This window comes from Heterocephalus glaber, unplaced genomic scaffold (assembly GCF_053883595.1).
Source record: "Heterocephalus glaber isolate CG9 unplaced genomic scaffold, H.glaber_assembly_v1.0 deba00000937, whole genome shotgun sequence".
NCBI classification, from domain to species: domain Eukaryota; kingdom Metazoa; phylum Chordata; class Mammalia; order Rodentia; family Bathyergidae; genus Heterocephalus; species Heterocephalus glaber.
The window spans coordinates 503460-522599 of record NW_028258173.1 but is presented as its reverse complement, the minus strand read 5'-3'; the positions used below and the strand labels follow the sequence as shown (position 1 = coordinate 522599).

Below are 19140 nucleotides of genomic sequence, written 5' to 3'. Positions count from 1 at the left end.
AGTCGCCATTTCTGATCGCACCTCATAGAGACACTCATGAAAGGACTTCAGGAACTGCTTCAGAAAGTGGCGAGGATGACAGGATGAGTGTGCTCAAGGTGAGGGGAGGAGTCTGAGGGGGATTAATGGCAACGTCTTTTACTGGAATAGATGTAAAACATTCACTGTAATTCTGATCACATCGTATATTCCAAACAGTCCCCTGAGGTCGCCATCGGAGACGGAACACCTGCCAGAGCTTGGTCCTAGCGCAAGCGTGAGGAAGCACCAGGCGGAGTCTTGCGGGGAGAGGGGAAGAATGTACTGAGCTTGAAAACCTGATCCACAGTGAGAGTAACCAGACAAGTACGTACGTCTGTGTGCACACAGACTGCTGCTTCTAAATGCTAACAGCAGAGTACAAGCGCATGCTTGGGCAACCGAAGAACGCTGTGGCACTTCCTCGAGCTAGAACTTAGTGAGTGGGACTTTAATCCTGTCTGAAGCTGCACATCTCACACCCAGGGCGCAGGTCTCTGTGGTGCGAGTGGAGGTGATTCTGCTGCAGTGATGAGTGGTAGGACCTCGGTTCACCAGTGCGTCTGTCTGCAATTTCATCTGAAGACAGAAGTGTTTGGCAAAACTTTGTGTTTGCAAACTGCATCGAGTGACAACTTTGCTGCACAAACACAACGGTGAACAACTTTTCCAAAGTCACAGAGCAGACATCCGTGAACTGAGGCGCCACTGTATCTTTCTGTGTCCTCTGGAACAGAAGGGCCCACGTCCTGGCCAGCCCGTTGTGAAACGTGGAACTCTGGCACCACACAAGCTGACCTGCGGGAGCAGGGACTCGGGGAGAACTGCCCAGCGGCCAGGGCCGTCCCGAGTGTCTCTGCTACCTGAGTGTGAACTGGCTGCAGAGAGAAAAGCCAACATGAAGACCTGAGGCTGCACAAGGCTGCCGAGGCCAGTGCTGCTGGGCAGAGGAGGCAAGAGGGGATGGTGCGCACAGGGCCGCCATCCTGCAGGGTGCTGCTGTGTCCAACTCACACGCCTGGGAAGGAGGGACAGGCAAGCCCACTGCCTGGCAGTCCAGGACACCATCTGAGGCCTACTGGGAAGGGGCCAGGCTCAGGGCCCAGCACAGGGGTGGAGGCCGTGCTGCTCTTGGTGTCCAGTGCAGCGGGCACACACTGTCTCCAGGACCAGAGGTGACACCGACTTCAGATGCTAACGGCACAGCACGGGCTGCGGGAGTGACCAGGGAGGCTGCCACATGGACACTGGCTAGGCCAGTGCAGGGCCAGGCCACGGCAGGGCTCCATTGACCCAGGCGTCCAGGCTGACAGGAGCTCCAGGGCCCCATGTGCAGGGCCCACCTGGCCCACACCGAGGGGCCGAGCCCTGCACGTCCTCACTCGACCTCCTCTGCACACCCTCAGGGTAACGCCCCGACGCTGACTCCACTTGGGGATACCACACACTGGACCTGTAAATGTAAAGGACTGTCCTGCTCCCCTGCCCTACCAAGACAGCACTGCCGTGTCCGAGAAAACAAGGCTCACCAGCTAAGAGGGACAGGCACGTCTCCCCACAGGGTGGCAGGACATCACCTCTCCGGGGGGACACAGGCAGGGAGCCACACTCAAACATCACCATCTCCGCCTCTGCTCTCTGAGCAGGACCAACAGAGCCACAGTTTGGCCTCCTGCAGCCGGTTGCTCCCCAGGGCTGGGCGGGAAACTCCCCAGTTGCACAGTGCGGGAGGCCCCGGCCGGGCCCTGGCTGACAGGACAGTGTGGGGCGCACGTGGGCAGGGAGCCCTGAAAGCTCCATCCAGCCAGGTTCTCCAACTAGGAGAGCAACGTCTGCCTTCACAACATACTGCTCTACTCTTCAGAGTACAGAATACAACAAAGTTAGTCACTTTTATTTAAAAGAAACAGTACAAGTGTAAAATTAAATTTCATGATTAAATACACATAAAGGCAACAACATGCATCCTGGACATCAAAACCCATGTATGAAGTTAGTCGGCTACACGACAAGGAAGTGGCAGAACCAAGGACCTGCTGTGATGCAGGCTGTAGATGTCTGCGGCCTGAAATTAAAACCATTACGTTAAGCTTCTTTCAAGGGAACTGAAGAAAATTAAAATATATACCTCAAGGAGCATGGACAACATGAAGCCCATAATCTATTTTAGTTACCAAATCTTTAAGAATGGTATGTGCCTTTCATTCCCAAATGTTAGTGTGCAGCTACTTACAGATGTCGGAGAGGTGGACAGGAAGGGTGGACGCATGGCTGAGCCATCTCCCCCACACCACAGGGCCCACGGGCACGCCAGGCCCCCTCTACGGAGAAGTCCTTTAACCTAAGTGACAGTGTCTTCTTTAACCTTCAAAGTCTATGCATTGCTTTGTTCCCTACACGTAGTGGGCAGACTCTGCCTGAACCCAAACGTACCCAGGAGAGCGGGCTGTGTCCCCCAGAACCTGAGGACAGGACCTCCGTGCACCCTCATGGCTCCACCAGGGCTGGGCAACAGGGTGTCCCTGGGCGCAGGTTGCTCTTCTCACCTGGGGGTGCATGGGGTGCTGCAGGGTACCTACTTGACCCGCCGCAGGCTCAGGGAGACCATGGGATCCGTCGCAGGAACAAACTCTGCTGCGTCTTCTCCCAGCAAGGCCAGGTTCTGAGCAGCCTCTGCTGGTGTGAGGGGTGGAGCCACTATCGCTAACGTCACAGGTGAACTAAAAGGTGGCGGCGGCAGTGGGCACACGCTCCCGAGCTACTGAGTGTCTGTCGTGCCTGGATGATTATTCTCTCTAATATGGGAACGGGAGCCTTTCTTAGGAAGGCAGACAGCCCGGGATGGCTCTGAGACCCAAGTCCTGAGAGTCCTTCCAGCCCCTTCTCCCCAAGGCCCTGGGGCACTGGCACCAGCCCCAGGTGTCCTCGGGGTGCTGAGTGGGGGGCACTCGTGGTCACAGCTTGTCGTCGGTCATCTCCAGGAACTGTGCGTACACGTCCCGGAGGCACTCGCCCTTGGGGTTGAACAGGAACTTGTAGTAGCTGCCGTCAGCACAGATGGCTAGGACAGGAGACAGCGCGTCAGCCAGGAGGACCCCAACAGGTCTCCCAGCAGAGCGCCGTGCTGCCTGCAGCCTGGGCCAGGACACCCACCCCACCCCACCCCACCCCACCCCACCCCACCCCGCGCTGCCCCGTCACGCCATGCACCTACGCTGGGAACCCTGGAAGGCGGGCGGGCAGCCCCGTCCCAGGAGGCCCACTCACCGATGACCGAATTTGGCTCCGTCCCAAAGGCACAGATGCAGGGAGAGCCCGAGGGGACCTGGAACTTGGAGAAACTCCACTTGGAACTGAAGTATTTTGGAAGGAAGCTGGCTGATGCCAAACTGAGAACAGGGAGGAAAAAAAAGGAACAGAAAAGACACACGAGTGTTACCTGCTGAGATCCAGAAAGCTGCTAAAAACACTAAAGTGTTCCAGTAAATAGTTTTCAACTGAATGATTTCTTCAATTCTACTCGTTTTAATCTTTTACTTACAAAAACACTAATTTTTTTTTGGTAACAGAAATCGAACACAGGGACTTGTGCTTGCCAGGCAGACACTGCACTACTGAGCTACACTCCTGGCCTCAAACTGATGTTTTTTGTTGTTTTGGTTTGGTTTTTTGAGACAGGTTCTTGCTATGTCATTTAGGGTGCCTTGAATTCACCCTGTAGCCCAGAATGGCTTCTAAACTGTGGCGATCCTCCTGCCTCGGCCTCCCGAGCGCTGGGTTTACAGGCACCTGCCACCACGCCAGCTAGAGATGACTGTGATAGCACCAGCACCACCCTCTCCGGCCATCTCGGTCCCTCTGCAGGACCTGAACCCCTGGCATGGCTGAGCACTCAGCACACACCTCCCTCCTGACAGATAAGGACTCCAGCCCTGTCCCCACGGAAGCAACGGCAAACCCTCCACCCGGGCCCTTCCCTCCCCAGTGCTAAGCCCACCTGGACTGCTTATTCCTTTTCGGGTCCTCGGCTGCAAAGATGTGCACTGTGCCGTGGTCACTGGACACGCAGATGAGGGAGGCGTCCTGGTTGAAGTTGATGCTGCGGAGAGCAGGAGATGAAGCCCGGGCGCTGTGCAGACTCCGAGAACAGCCTGAAGCGCACAGTGCCCTGGCAGCTCGCTTGAGGGCCTCCTGTGCTGCCCACCCAAGATGGCGCTTAAGAAATGCTCTGCCTGCAGCGTGCCATGCCTGCAGTTGTGCCCTGGGGCCCAGCCTGGTGTGTGCCAGGGACTCTCCTGGGCCTGGGCCTCGGCACGAGGCTTGGGTGAGGGGGCTGGCAGCTGGGCTGTGCTAAGGGTGGGCACTGGGGCTGGGCAGGTGCTGGCCGAGTGTCTGCTTGCCGAGAGCCTTCAGGGAGCAGAGCTCATGGCATCCAAGGCCAGGACCCAGCTGTTAGCTTAGCAGTGGCTGGGAGGCCCCAGGCTCACCGTCGAGAGACTGAGGACAGCCAGCAAGGCCTCTGGCATTTGCTTTAAATGCCACAGAAACATGACTCGGAACAAAGGTGCACGCGTGCACGGAGGCCAGGTACCACAGTGGTCGCTGTGTATTTTATGGCCTGCCCTTATTTTTTGAGATAGAGTCATGCAAATTTTCCCGGGCAAGCTTTGAACTTGCAATCCTCCTGCCTCAGCCTCTGGAATAATGATCATATGCATGTGCCACTGAGCCCGGCTTTGCAGTCCTTTACTTTTGTGAAAATACCACATAGTATAAAGTAAAAATCACTAACAAAAAGAGCTGAAGCCGTCCGCCCAGCAGCCACAGTCCTGGCCACATGGCCGTGCAGGCCACAGTGGGTCAGGGTCAGGCTCTGCACCCTTACCAGTAGATGTAGGCGGCTTGAGATCCTCTTCGGAGCTCCTGGATTAAATGCCCTGATGAAGTATCAAATATTCTTATAAGGGTCCCCTTTGAAAAACAGTGAAGTGTTTCATTATCAACGATTCACAACTCTGAGTCTCTGAAATGATCTGCATTCACACGCCAACGGGCACACACTCCCTTTCCCAAACTCCCCGCCCAGGCCGCGGGTTACCAGAGGGGCTGCAGCGCTGCGGCCCACAGACCTGGCCCAGTTGGGTTGGGCGGGGACCACAGAGCTGCGGCCCCTAATGCCCAGGCTGCTCTGGTCCACAGAAAGCCTGCAATGGAGGCCTCACAGGGGCGGAGACGCAGTGCGGAGGGGCTGAGTGGCGGAGCTGCACAGCAAAGGCCCAGGCTGTCCACACCCCACCCTGCCTGCCCAAGAGGACACAGCTGCGGGGATCACCCACCATGCAGATTCCTAGCGGCAGAAGCAGAATTGCTACCACCTCAGTAAACTTCTATTACAGTAGGAAACCTCATCTCAGGGCCCCGTCTGGGACCCAGCGGAGCCTCTCGTGGGGACATGGAGGGGCGGCCCAGAGATGGCTGCTGAGCCGCTGTGCAGCACTTACAGGACCCCCGACGCCCCAACACCACGGCCCGGGTTGGCCCACTGCACGCCCACAGCCAGACCACACTGGCAGCGAGGCACAGGGGAGAGCGGGCTTCCGACTTAGGCAACCCCTGCCTGGCGTGCAGGAAGTTCTGTACCATGCAGCGCTAGCCTGGAAAAGACCACAGAACAAAGCGTGGCTTCTGGCTCACTGTGGAGTTGAGACGCCTGCCCGAAGCCAGGGACTAGAGACATTGTGCGCTGGGAGGACACAACCTGCACCCCACCTCGGAGGGCACCGCCGGCAGGAAAGCAGAGTGAGGGACACAACCCTGTCCTCAGGATGGGGTGCTGTGTCTTACAGTAAGAGGCTGTGGGGTGAGAAGAGTCCACAGGTAAGAGTAAGAGAAAGCGCACTACGGAGAAGAGTCGTGTTCGAGAGTGGACATGAGGTTACATTTGTGGCTAGTCCATAGGATTCTGTTTGGTTTTCTTTGGAATCAGGGATCGGACTCAGGACCTTGCACTTGCTGGGCAGCCGGTGGCACCGAGCTAAATCCCCAGCCCTCCGACAGCATTCTGAAGAGAACTGTCTGACCCTACCCAGCCCTCTGCCCAGCCCGCAGCCCCTCCATGAGGCCGTGGGCCTCCCCACTTGCTGGTTTCTAATTCCCCACAGATAGCCTGAGCTTGCGCTTTTACATGAAAACTACAGTAAAAAGATTCAGTTTTCTTGCTTCAAAATCCAAATTAATTCCAGCTGAAGGCAGAAAAGCACTGGGCACAGGAGGTGAGCGAGACTCCTCCCACAGTGCCCAGAGGACAGCTCTCAGCCACCCACCTGCCGCCACGGCGCGGCCCTGCACAGTGCTGCTAGCCCTCTCGCCCCACGCCCTGCAGGGCCCCGGGCGCGTGGAGCCTGGCCGAACCCCACGCGGCACGCCACCCAGGCCGGCCTGCAGGTGTGCTCCCAAGGCGGAGCACACTTACCTTCTCCGAGGCGGTGGCAATTCTCGTTCCCTGCAGGTTGAGAGCGATGCAGCTCAGGATGCCCTCGTGAGCGGGAATGTCCACGGGGGGCTTCTCAGTACTGGCCAGGTCCACGAGCTGCACGTGGCCCGTGTGGGTGCCCGGGAAGGCCAGCAGGGAGTTGTTACTGTTGGGACACAGGACACAGAGGCCTGCGGAAACAGGAGGCCATCGGCACTAACACCAGACCACAGGCCCGCTCCTCACGAGCCAAACCCACATTCTGCTCAGAAAACATAACTACTGTTTGCACAGCATACATCTGTATCAGAATAACGAAGGCAACGTAAAGACTTCTGGATACCAGGGACAACAAAGCGGCCACCCATGAGACTCTCACAAGCGGAAACATTTCCTGAACAACTGATTACTGAGAAGATCTGCCATCTGTCTTTGGGAGTACCCGCTACTGAGAAGGCAATACAAAATTATAAAATAAAAAAACTGCTCCAAGGGCCGGGATGTAGCTCAGTGGTTCCGCCACCTGCCTCACAAGAGCAAGTTTCCAAGTTTGATCCCTGGTACCAAAAAAAAAAAAAAGTTCCAAGCTGGGTATGGTAGCACATGTCTGTAATCCCAGCACTTTGGGAGGCTGAGGCAGGAGGATCCCAAGTTCAAGTCCTGCCTGGACAACTTACCCAGGCCCCATGTCGAAATTTAAAAGACGTAAGAAAGGGCTGGGGAGGTAGATCAGTGATACAGTGCCCCTAGGTTCAAGCCCCAGCACCCTCCATTCCCATATAAACAGAAAAACTCCATAAAAAATAGCTTAAGCGAAGCCGGGCATGGGGGTACAGGCCGGTAATCTCAGCCCTTGGGAGGCTACAGCAGGAGGATCACCATGAGTTCAAGGCCAGCCTGAGCTATGTAGGGAGATCCTGTCTCAAAATACCAAACCAAACAGAAAAACCCACCCAAGAAACCCCATGGGCATGGTTCAGAGGAAATTTAGCAAAAGATGCAGGAGACTTCCTCAGGAAACCCCTGTCCCTGGCCCAGGGCTACCAGGCTGAGGACAGGAGCGCTGCCCCCTGCCAGAGTCGGCAGCAACAGCCAACACTTTGCAGACAGCAGGGAGAGGCGCAAGGGAGACAAGGGTGGGGAGTGGCCAGGAACCTGGGGATGACAGCAGGGTGAGCCTGCCTAACTTCGGGGCTTACTCAAAGCTCTGGGCATCGGGTAGAGTGGCACCGGCCCAGGACAGAGCCCCAGAGCCCTGGAGCAGAACAAGCAAAGTGCAGCCCAGGACGAGGACTGAGGCATCCAGAAAACCACTGTTTGGTTTTTTTTGGTATTGGGGATTGAACTTGGGACCTTGCAGTTGCAAGGCAGGCAGTGGAACCACTGAGCTAAAAATCCCTGGCAAAACCACTGGTTTGATCAAAACGAAGGGACCAAGTAGTTCAGTGCAGCAAAAAAGTCTTTTTAAAAAATAATATTCAGATAGGAAAAAAAGAACACTGGCCTACAGCTCACATAAAAAAACCTGAAACAGATGAGACAGGATCTAACGCAATTAGACTTTGAGAACAAAGCACGAGAAGCTTGTCAGACGAGGGCTCGGTCTAGAATACAGGAAGAACTGCAACACCTCATAATAACACAATCAGCTAATTAAGAAACTGGGCAGACACAGGTGCACACCTACAACCCAGCGCTGTGGAAGGCTGAGGCAGGTGGACTGCAAGTTCCAGCCCAACATGTGCAACTTAGTAAGACTCTGTCTAAAATTAAAAAGAGCAGGGGCTGTAGCTCAGTGTGAGGCCCTGGGTTCAATCCCCAGGGCTGCCAAAAATAAGCCATAGATCACAAAAGATACGCAGAGAAACAGCGTGCGGAAAGATGCTCACATCGCCAGTCCTTTTGGGCAGATGGGGCAGTCGTGGTCCCCACAGGATGTCCTATGGCCTGGGGTGCAGCTTTCTTCCACCACCCACACCAGACACTTCTGCCTCACTGCAGCCCCGAGAGCCACAGAGCTGGCCGCCCGCAGACACAAGCCCTTTCTCCTACAAGCTGCTTTGCTCAGATATTTAATGACAGTGACGACACACGGCAAACCACCCAAGTGGTAAACGCAGCCATTTGTACAGTATAAAGTTAAACACAGCTGGGCACAGTGGTGCACCTGCAGTCTCAGCTACTCGGGAGGCTGAGGCAGGAAGGTCACTGAGCCCAAGAGTTTGAGACCAGCCTGGGCAACACAGCCAGAACCATTTCAAACAAAAACATGAGTTGTGTGGTTTATACCCCAAGAGAGCTACGGGAAAAGCTCACAATCTATAAGGATATGAAGATGACCCAATGAACCACTGAGCTGGCCTCAGAACCCTCTATCCAGAAGGAAATGCTAAGGCCAGAGCTCAGCAGCTTCAACACAGGGCATGGCAGGCTCGGGGGTCCACCACGAGCTCCTGGGACTCAAATCTGGGCTGCAGGGGGGTGGGAAGCACCTCCCAGGTGTGGAATGAGAATGAGTGCTGAGGGCCAGAGCCAGGGACAGTGGAGGAAGAGCCGGCTCCTCCTTCCCAGCTCTCCAGAGCAGGCAATGCCCCACCCTGGCACTGCGGCCTGGCACCTCGCTCAGGACAGGCCTGCAGCCGCGGGGCCAACCACTGCCACCCGTCCCACGCAGTGCTCACCTTTAGGGTTATAGCAGGTCTCGAAGACATGTAGCTGGTGGGGGTTGTGTGTGAATGTGAACACTTTAATCATGGAGTCCAGGACAACCACAATTCTGCAAAGAAAAGATGATCAGAGCTCCACTCTACGTAAAGTGAGACACAAACATCTTGGGATTTCTCTTTTTTTTTTACTTGTTTCTTGAGGCAGGGTCTCACAATGTAGTTCAGGCTGGCCTTGAACTCATGCAATCCTCCTGCCTCAGCCTCCTGAATGCTGGGCTATGACTTCTGTTATCTTTTTGGAACTCAGAAACACGGGAAACACCATATACAGAAAGGAGTGTTGTTGAATAAGGCCCCAAGCAGGGGCCCTTTGGAGGTCTGTTCCAAGTCTCCCGGGAGGCATGTGTCCCAGGGCAACGCTGGAGAGCAGCCCCTCGCACCTGTCCCAGCCAGCCTCCGAGAGCACTTCGCATCTGGAGGAGCCTGGTGAAGTCCACAAGGCAGATGATGCCGCCTGCCTGCCTGCCTGCCTTTCCTTCCTCAGTACTGGGGACTGAGCCTAGGGCTTCACAGTGAGCTACATCCCTAGCCTGTTATTTATTTATAATATATATACACATGTGTGTGTGTGTATATATACATATATATATATATATATATATATATATTTTTTTTTTTTTTTAAACTCAGGGTCTCACTATGTAGTCCAGGCTGGCCTTGAACTCACAGCGATCTCCTGTCCTGCAGCAGTGCTGGGATTAAAGGTGCACACCACCATGCCTAGCTGCAAATTATGCTTTCAGATTCCTTTCTTTTTCTGGTACCAGGGATGGAACTCAGCACCTTGCGTTTGCGAGGCAGGCGGCAGAAACACTGAGCTAAATCCCCGGCCCTCCCGACATCTTACTACAGCATTTCTGAAGACGTTTTCTTCTGACAGAAAGGCAGTGCAGGTGTTCTCTGGGAACATGACACACGCCTGACGGACACTGAACCCACCTATCTCGCCGCAGCTTCACTGCCTTGACCTCCGTGGAGAACTCGATCTCGATGACAGTCTTCTTTTTGAGATCGTCCCAGATCATCACTGCAACACAAGAGGGAGCCACTGCAGCAGGCTCGCTTGCATACGCTCGCTCTGTCTGTCTCTCACACACACGCGTGTGCTTTAGTCTCTGCCAGCCCTTCCTAGCCTAGTGAGTGGGAACTGATCTGCTTTTTATATTGTTTTACTTCTCCTCAGTTCAAGCACTTATCCCATACTCCTTGCCACTCTCTGGAGCAGTCCTGGAGTCCTCTTTCATGAGTGTCTTTACAAGGTGCGATCAAAAATAAACAGAAAGGCAGGCTCGTGTATAACCACAATGCTGTGTCCTCATCCACCTTATTCACCAGGTCTGTTACCTGTGACTTCTGGCTCTTCCCAAAGGAAAAACGACCGTGAAGGATGAAACATTTTCAATTGATTTAGGACACTGAGGCAACCATGACAGGGCAACTAAAGAAGCAAGTGGAAAGAAGGGTGGGCTAAGGGTTTAAAGCAAGGGGAAGTGTCTGAGGGGGTTAATGGCAGTGGGTCCGGCAGAGCGCAGGGCACAGTGGCAGCAGACCCATGTCCCTCCACAGCTGTCAGTACCCATGTGCCGCACACCTAGAGGGCACCCAGAGCACAGCTGAGCGCTGGTGGGGACCTGCCAGTGAAGTCGCACTCGGGCATGGGGCAGTGGGGCTGTGCCTGTCGATGGGATGTATGTGGAATTCCCTGCACTTTCCATTCAATTTAGGTAAAACTGCTCTAAAAATAAATTTTATTTTAAAAATGCCTTTAGATTGTACCAAAAAGTACAGATACTCAAAAACCTATTGGAAAGTTGCTTTCTTTTCATTTTTTGGTTCCGGGAATTGAACTCAGGACCTTGCGCTTGCTAGGCAGGCAGCGGAATCACTGAACTAAATCCCTGGCCTAAGTTGCTTTCTTTTAAGCTTACACAATTTCTAAGACTTTTTTACTTCTCAAATTCTTTTTTTTTTTTTCGAGATGAGCTCTTACTATGTTGCCTACACTGGCCTCCAACTTGTGATCCTCCTGCCTCAGCCTCCTGAGTAAGAGACTCTACCACCATGACCACTTCTTAAACAACTTACTTTTTTAAGGAGAGTAAGATTTTATAGGTGAGAGACCTGAGGTTATCTAGTACACACAGCAACCTGCAGATCAGAGCCTCCGATCCCATGCCCCCGCAGTGTGCAGGGTGAGCCCAGGGAGGGGTCTCCCGGCCGCCCCACTTCTTCCCTTCTGGCTCCTTCTGTTCCTCAGGGACGACCAACTCTCCATGACCACACAACAATCAGCTCATCACCAGCAGGGTCCTGGCCACCCTCAAGTTGAGGGTAAAGTAATTCTTACTACACGGAGGAAGCTACCAGCTGAGTGGGACCCCAGGACCTCGGCCAGGTGCCACAGACACCCCATCCGCCCTGGAGTGCTCAGAGACCAGGAGCCAGCAGGGCTGCCCGAGGCCAGTCTCAGCCTGCCAGCAGTCTCCTTTCTCTCTTTTTACTTTTCACTCCTGGGGATTGAACCCAGAGCCTTCACACTGAGCTAAACCCCAAGTCTTTCTAACTCAAGAGTCAGGTCTCACTGGATGGCCCAGGTGGGACCCAAGCTTGCAGCGCTCCTGCCTTAGCCTCCTAGAGCGCCAGGTTACAGGTGTACACTTCCACGCCCTGCAATATCTTTCCTTGTCACTTTTCAGCTCTTAATTCCAAAGCAAAGGCAAAGGTGTCAGTGGTAACATCACCCGGGTGTCATTCTGTTTCCCACATCAAACTCTCGGGAAACAGTGAGCCTGGCAAATCACCCAGGGCCCAGCCTTTCCACAGAACCCCTTTCTCTTGCAGTACAGGGCAAAGAGCCCAGGGCCTCCTGCTGCCAGGCCTTTCCCAGCACCGCCACCCCCTGCTCTCTTTCCGCCAGGCCTTCCCACCCCAAAGGTGTGGCCTCGGGGAGACCCCTGGCCCCACTGCTCCCACCCCAGCGGGGCTGGTCTTCCCAGCCTGCTTCTTGCCTGACTCCTTCCTGTCCCCAGCTCCCTCCTCCCTCCCCGTGCCCACCCTGAAACCGGCTCCATCTGCTATAAAGCACAGTGGTCACTCGCACTAGCTACCAGGGCGGCAGCTCTCCGGGGACCACGCTACTCCGGCACCCCAGGATCAGCGGATGTGCTTGCCACTTCTCTACCTCTTCCTGTGAACAGCTCTCCCCTCCCGACAGACCAATGCCAGCTCTCCTGGCCCTGTCTGCCCCACCCCTTCCCAGCACCATCCTGGCAAGCCGGGTTCTGCTGTCCTCTCCGGGCTTTCCCTCAGGGCCTCTCCCCTCAGCTGAGAGCTGGGCTAAGCTGGCACACAGGCGCAGAGCCCACACGCTAGTCAGGAAAGCCATGCCTCACTGGGCCGTGAACGGGCTGGACCCCGAGCCACAGGACACCCCAGGCCAAACTGGCTTCTTGCTCTATGCAGCCACCAGATTAGTGTTCGCTGGTCAGTGGCTCGGGAGAGGAGGCCTCCCCACGCCATCTTTACCCAAGTCCCTGCCACCAGCCCAGGGTGCCCCCCCCCCAATTCCAGAGCAGGGCCATCCCTGCCACCCTCCAATCCTCCTGCATTGTTCTTCCTGCACCTTGCCTTCAAACCTCACAGGACTACGAGGACAGACCACACACGGCCACAAACGTAAGCTGCCTACCAAGTTCGGAGACCCAACAAGGAAGGAGGTTCTCAATGGTGTGACTACTTTACCTTTGTTGGGAGGGTATTTCGGCTTTTTTCCACCACCAACTAAAGCCAAGTAGTTGCAGCGAAATAACATTTCCACATGGCCAACTCCTCCTTCTAAAAATTCTGAAATGATAATTTTAGAGATAATTTTAATACGTTAATATGAATTATTTTACAACTAAAAAAATCAAGGGGCTGGGGATTTAGCTCACTGGTTCCATCACCTGCTTCGCAAGCACAAGGTCCCAAGTTCCATCCCCGGTACCAAAAAAAAAAAATCAGCAAGTACAACTGAAAAGTCAAGACCTGTAGCAATCAGCATTTTTCTTTTCCCTCAGTAACAGGGACTGAACTCAGGACCTTGCGCTTGCAGGGCAGGCGTGGTACCCTGAGCTAACGCCTTAGCCCCAGTATTTCATTTTTCATCAACAGTCTACATCCAACCGCCAGTAGAAATGAGAACGGCGCCTGACCACGCACCTGAGATTCAGGCCCTGAATCAAGGCAGCACCTCGCTGTCACTAACTGGCTCCCTCAGCGCACACACAGCGCACCGCACCCAAGAAGCCAGCTCACTGAAATAAGCCTGTAAGCTGGGAACACGCACCGGAAGCCCTAACATATACTAACAGAAGGGCTGCCTCATCATCTTAACCTCCTGCTCCGCTCAGTCTGAAGGGTTCAGAAACACGGCGAGAAACTCCATGTCCTCGGAGGCCCCCCCAGAGAGCAGCACGGCTTGACCTTCAGCTCAAGACACTAAAGGCACAGCAGGGGACATGTGGGGAACCAGATGCCCGTGGAGACTTTCACTCTCCTGTGGCTGGGTACCTCGGGTCAGATGCATCAGCAACAGCCCTCTCCAGGACGGGCCCAACAAGCCTAGAAAGGACTAAGCAGCACTGTCCAATGAGAACAACCTAACGCTGGCTATAACAGGAGGTACAGACCCAAATGCCTGCAACATCTCCTTCCCTTAGCAGCACAAAATGCAGCCCTCCAGCTGGGGTTTCCCTCCAACCTACTGAGCCAGACCCAGGAAGGCCGGCAGGCCGGGCCACTCTGAGGAGCATGAGCCCTGGGAGATCAAAGCCTAAGCACCCTCCTAACTGCCTTCCCTGAGGGAAATGCTGGCCACCCCAGTGGGGAGGGGCAGTCTCCTCGTATCCACACAAAGAAGAATGAAGTTGGACTCTACCAATACCATAAACAAAATTAACTCAGGTTGAGCTTGGTGGCGGACACCTGTAATCCCAGCGCTCAGAAGGCTGAAGCAGGAGGATCACCATGAGTTCAAGGCCAGCCTGAACTACATTGTGAAACTCTGTCTAAAAAACAAAATATATGGGCCTGGGATTTAGCTCAGTGGTTTCACCGCCTGCTGTGCAAGCAACAAGGACCCCAGTTTGATCCTCGGTACCAAAATAAATAAACAAATAAAAATAAATAAATAATTTTAAAATTAAAATATATATATATATACACATATATATTTATAAGTAAAAATAAGTAAATTAATTGAAAATGGATCAAAGCCCTAAATGTCAGGCCTGAAACTATAAAACTCCTAAGAGAAAGTGGGAAGTTTCATGATGTTAGATTTGGCAGCAATATCTTGGCTATGCACACCAAAAGCACAAGCAGTACAAGCGAAAATAGGCAAACTGGTCAATATCAAACTTAAAGATTACACAAGATACATCAACAGAGTGAAAACATAGTCCAGCAGTGGCAAACCTATGGCACCCGTGCCATGGGGGCACGCAGAGCCCTCTCTGTTGGCATGAGAGCCAAGCCACCCCAACACCAGCCGGACACCTGAGCATCGGGTAATAGCACACACAGGGGCCATGTGCATCCTGGGAAAGGAGTAGCAGCGCTAGGTGATGACATCATGATCTTAACCAATCTGAGCTTCTGAATGGCTGGTCAGTGTGTTTCCAGGATGGAAATAAGATATATATATATATATTTGCTTCGACTGGTTGGTTGTGAGTTTTAATACATTTTTTTATTAACACAAGATTTTAGCTTTGAGTTTTCTTATGAAAAACTGAAATTTAATATCAAAGATTTAGCAAAGAGATGTTCTAATTAAGAGACTGAGATTCTTTTAATGTGGTGCTGTCCCCCTGGAATAACTGAATCCACAACACCATATTTAGTTGTTTGTGAAGAATTTATGCAAAACAAGGGCAAGGAGATATATAAAGATGTCTATATCTACAGACCTATGTATTTGCTTGAACTGGCTATGACTTTAGCAGAAGCCCTCACAAGGTAGAAAACGCACTCAGATGCTGTTTTCAGAACAGGCCCAAAACTGGTGATGAGTGGAACACTGGACTCTTCCACTGGTGGTCAGCAAATTCGAGAGGAAACCCAGCTGAAAATCACTGCCGTAGAGTGTTGATTCAGGGAATAGCCAAGTCTTTAGTGTTAACTAATGGTGTTAGCCATTTCTGGTATAGGGATAAAATTTTATTGGGCAATGGGCCAGAGATTTAGCTCAGTGGTGCTTCACCTGTCTGGCAAGCATAAGGTTCTGAGTTTGATTCCCGGTACCAAAACAAAAGGGAAAAAAATTTTTTATTCAGTGATTCTTTTTTAAAATTTTGAGTTTTTGTAGACTCCAAGTCTTTTTTTTTTTTTTTTTTTTGGTGTCAGGGATTGAACTTGGGACCTTGTGCTTGAGAGGCAGGCAGCAGAACCACTGAGCTAAATCCCTGGCCCCAGTAGACTCCAAGTCTTGAACACCAGCAGAGGACTATAGCAAAGAAAAGCAAAGCTGGAAACAGTGGAAGATCCTCCCAAGAGGCCTGAGCAGTCGTTTGGAGTGACTGAATGCAATGGGAAAGCACTGCGCATTCTGTTTAGCGAAAGCGTTGTGTGTTCCACATCAAGTCTCGGACAGCACTTTGACACCAACCACAAAAGTGTTGCCCAACTTGGTGAAAGTGAAAGAAGAGTTTCTTGAAGGGAAACTGAGGAAACATCATTCCCAGTCTCTTAGTTTTTTCAACTACCTTTCTGAAACAAATCATCTGACAGCTCCCAGCTTTCAAATTTCACTGTGCACAGCAAAACATGGCAAGCCTCTCACTGATGAGGCCGTGTTGTCTGGAAGTAATCCCCTTTTTCATGATTTCCAAACAAGGATAAAATTATGCAATGCATCTCTGAGATGTCACTTAGCAGAAGAAGCACTGTTAAAGACCGAGTCCTGTGCACGGTGAGTGCAGTGAGTCAGCAGCTCTCCTGTGACTGATGAAGGCAGCCTGTTACTCTGCGTGCCTGGATGAAAGCAAAGATATAAATGATCCCGTAAAGCAAGCGGTAGTTTTGCAAATGCTGTTGGTGACATTGCAACTGGTGTCTTTGCCTCCAAGAACTCGAGGGATGGATGTCTACAGTGCTGTGATGGAGGCTTTTTTGTCCAGAAAAAGGGGTTTCAATTACTAGTGATGGCCACCTTTCGTGGTGGGGGCAACATCTGGTTTCAAACAGTCCTTTGGTAAAGAAGCAAAACATCCAGTCACTCGGTTTCATTGTACCTTGATTCATGAACGCTTCTATTTGTAAACAATTCAGTTCACAAACAAAAGCATTTGGCAAAATTTTGCTTCCATTTGCAAACTGCATCAGTGACAAACACGACCATGGCCATCTTCCCCACACAAACACAAACACAGCCACTCACCCCAAATCATAAAAAAGAGTAAGTCTGGGGCCGGGGATTTAGCCCAGTGGTTCCGTTGCATGCCTCACAAGCGCAAGGACCTGAGTTCAATCCCCGGTACCAAAAAAAAGAGTAAGTCTGTAAACCGAGGTATTGCTGTATTGTACATCAAGAAGCTCTTGGGGCTGGGGATTTACCGCAGTGGTTTCGCCGCCTGCTGCGCAAGCGCAAGGACCCAAGTTCGATCCCTGGTACCAAAAAAAAAAAAGAAGCTCTTTGTGCCAGGGAAAGCAGCAAAAAATTAGACAATATCCTCAAAGATGTGACAAAAATGGTGAAGTGCACCATGGCTCATTCTCTTAATTTTCCACAGTTTCAAGCACTCCTTGAAGGCTCAGGCACGGTACAGTGCCCCACTCGTGTGGACGAATGGACCTGGAGAGACCTGAGCCTGCCTGGATAAACAGGGCTGTTTATGGATGAAAGGGAGCAGGAACATACATAGCTCACTGCTGCGGCCTGGCTTAGCAACCGCATGCTTTTCACAGACTACACTACACTTCAATGAACAACAAACTGCAGGGTGTAGGGAAAACAGCAGAAAGGATATTTTGTGATATCAAAACACTTGGGGGGGACGGGGGGGTGGGGATTTTGCTCAGTGGTTCCAGCGCCTGCCTCGAAAGCGCAAGGACCCGAGTTCAATCCCTGGTACCAAAAAAGGAAAAACAAACATTTGAGTGGGCTGGGGATTTAGCTCAGTGGCACCGGGCCTGCCTTGCAAGTGCAAGGTCCTGAATTCGATCCCCCATACAAAAAAAAAAACAAATTAGAAAGAAAACTTTGAGTTTTTGAAAGAGACCTTGAAAGTGGGCAGCTGAAATATTTTCCACATCTAAATATGCATTCAGAAAATTCTACATTTGCAGACAATCCTACAAGCCATCAGGAAATCTACAAGGAATTTTCTAGCACTGTAGCAGCTGCAAAGAAGAATTTCAGTAACACATTTTTACAATTCCGTAAGTTGGAGACAATCCTGTTTTCTTCTCCAGATAAGGCCCAATTTGAAGAACTTGATCTTTCCTGCCTATAATGGTTAGATTTTGGAAATCTGGAAAAGGAGCTTTTGGAATTTCAAGAAAGCTCTGTCTGGAAAAATAATTTCTATGGCCTGTGTGCAACACTTGAGAAGATACAGTGTGAAGGGAGCACAAAGGACAGCATAGTTGGTAGTTCTGAAAATGAAATCTGAGCTGGGTGTGGGGTGCACGCCTATAATCCTACCACTCAGGAGCCTGAGGCAGAGGATCCCTGTGAGTTGGAGGCCAGCCTGGGATACACAGGGAGTTCAAGGCCAGCCTGAACTACATAACAAGACCCTATCTCAAAAAACAAACAAAAAAATTTTTTTTGCCAAATAATTTCAAGTCAATGAAAACACTTGGGACTGCTTTTCTTACATTGTTTAGATCATCTTATGCTTGTGAGCAGCTGTTTTCAGCCTTGAATTACATCAAATCCGATACAAGAAACAGACTAGCAGATGACCTGAGTGCTGCATGTGTTGCTCTCCATCTGAGAAGTGTGAGCCAAAGTTTGATAAACTATCAGCATGCCCGTACCACAGGGAAGATCACATTGACCATGCAAAAGCAAATGCTAACTCTCACCTTTCAATAAAAAGCTGTCTGCAACACTGCAAGCTCTGCTATTGTGTTTTTAAGACAGAAGATGTTAATGCAGGAGTTCTTTTCTAAACCATAACCTCAGCATTCAGGTTTAATTGCAGTACTGGGACATTGTGGTAAGTGGGTTTTGGGGTGCAGCTTGGGCACTCGTCTCTAAAAGGTTCGCCATCACTGAGATAATCTACGGAGTGGGAGAAAATACCTCTCAATCATTTGGCCAGTGGAGAGGTTAATACCCAGAACACAAGACAAACACTTTCAACGAACTCGGCAACAAAAAATCAATCTGATTATTAAAAAGTTGGCAAAGGCCTTGAACAGACATTCCTCCAAAGATAATTTACAAATGGCCAATAAGCACACAGAAGATGCTTAGTCAATAGTCATTGGAAGAACGCACACCATGAGCTCGCTGACTACCAGAAAAGCAGGACCCGACACTGCTGGTGACCGTGCGGAGAAACCTGGCACCTCACCCTGTCTGGTGTAGCTGCTGTGGAAAACACAGCCATGCATCTTCAAAAACTCACAGAAAGAGCTACCTTGAGACCCAAGCATCTTGCTTCTGAGTGTACATCCGGAAGAACTGAAAGCAGGCTCTCAAAGAGATACCTACCTGTCCACCCATGTTCTCAACAGCATTAGTTATAACCGTCAAGGGGCAGAGACAGGACGGCAAACCAGGAGCACAGACCTGCAATCCCAGCACTGGGGGAAGCCAGGGCTGGAGGATCCAAGTTGGAGACCAGCCGGTTCAACCTTCTCAAAATCAGAATCAGAAAGGGCTGGGGATGTAGCTTAGAGTGAAGTTCGAAGGCCCTCCTCTGGTTTAAC

At 51.8% G+C, this 19140-nt stretch overlaps 1 protein-coding gene across 2 annotated transcripts in view; it reads right to left on the bottom strand.

The window, feature by feature from the left end:
- Positions 1-1884: 1884 nt before the first annotated feature.
- Positions 1885-19140, bottom strand: part of Wdr45b (WD repeat domain 45B) — a 29543-nt gene continuing 12287 nt past the window's right edge. For both annotated transcript variants that reach the window (XM_004861044.4, XM_087208251.1), the window contains 8 exons: positions 12958-13059; positions 10156-10243; positions 9172-9266; positions 6491-6681; positions 4904-4989; positions 4016-4117; positions 3286-3407; positions 1885-3079 (listed from right to left, as the gene is read on the bottom strand). In XM_004861044.4, coding sequence (XP_004861101.1) covers positions 2973-3079; positions 3286-3407; positions 4016-4117; positions 4904-4989; positions 6491-6681; positions 9172-9266; positions 10156-10243; positions 12958-13059 — 893 coding nt within the window. In that variant the 3' untranslated portion in view covers positions 1885-2972. The remainder of the gene's footprint in view (positions 3080-3285; positions 3408-4015; positions 4118-4903; positions 4990-6490; positions 6682-9171; positions 9267-10155; positions 10244-12957; positions 13060-19140) is intronic.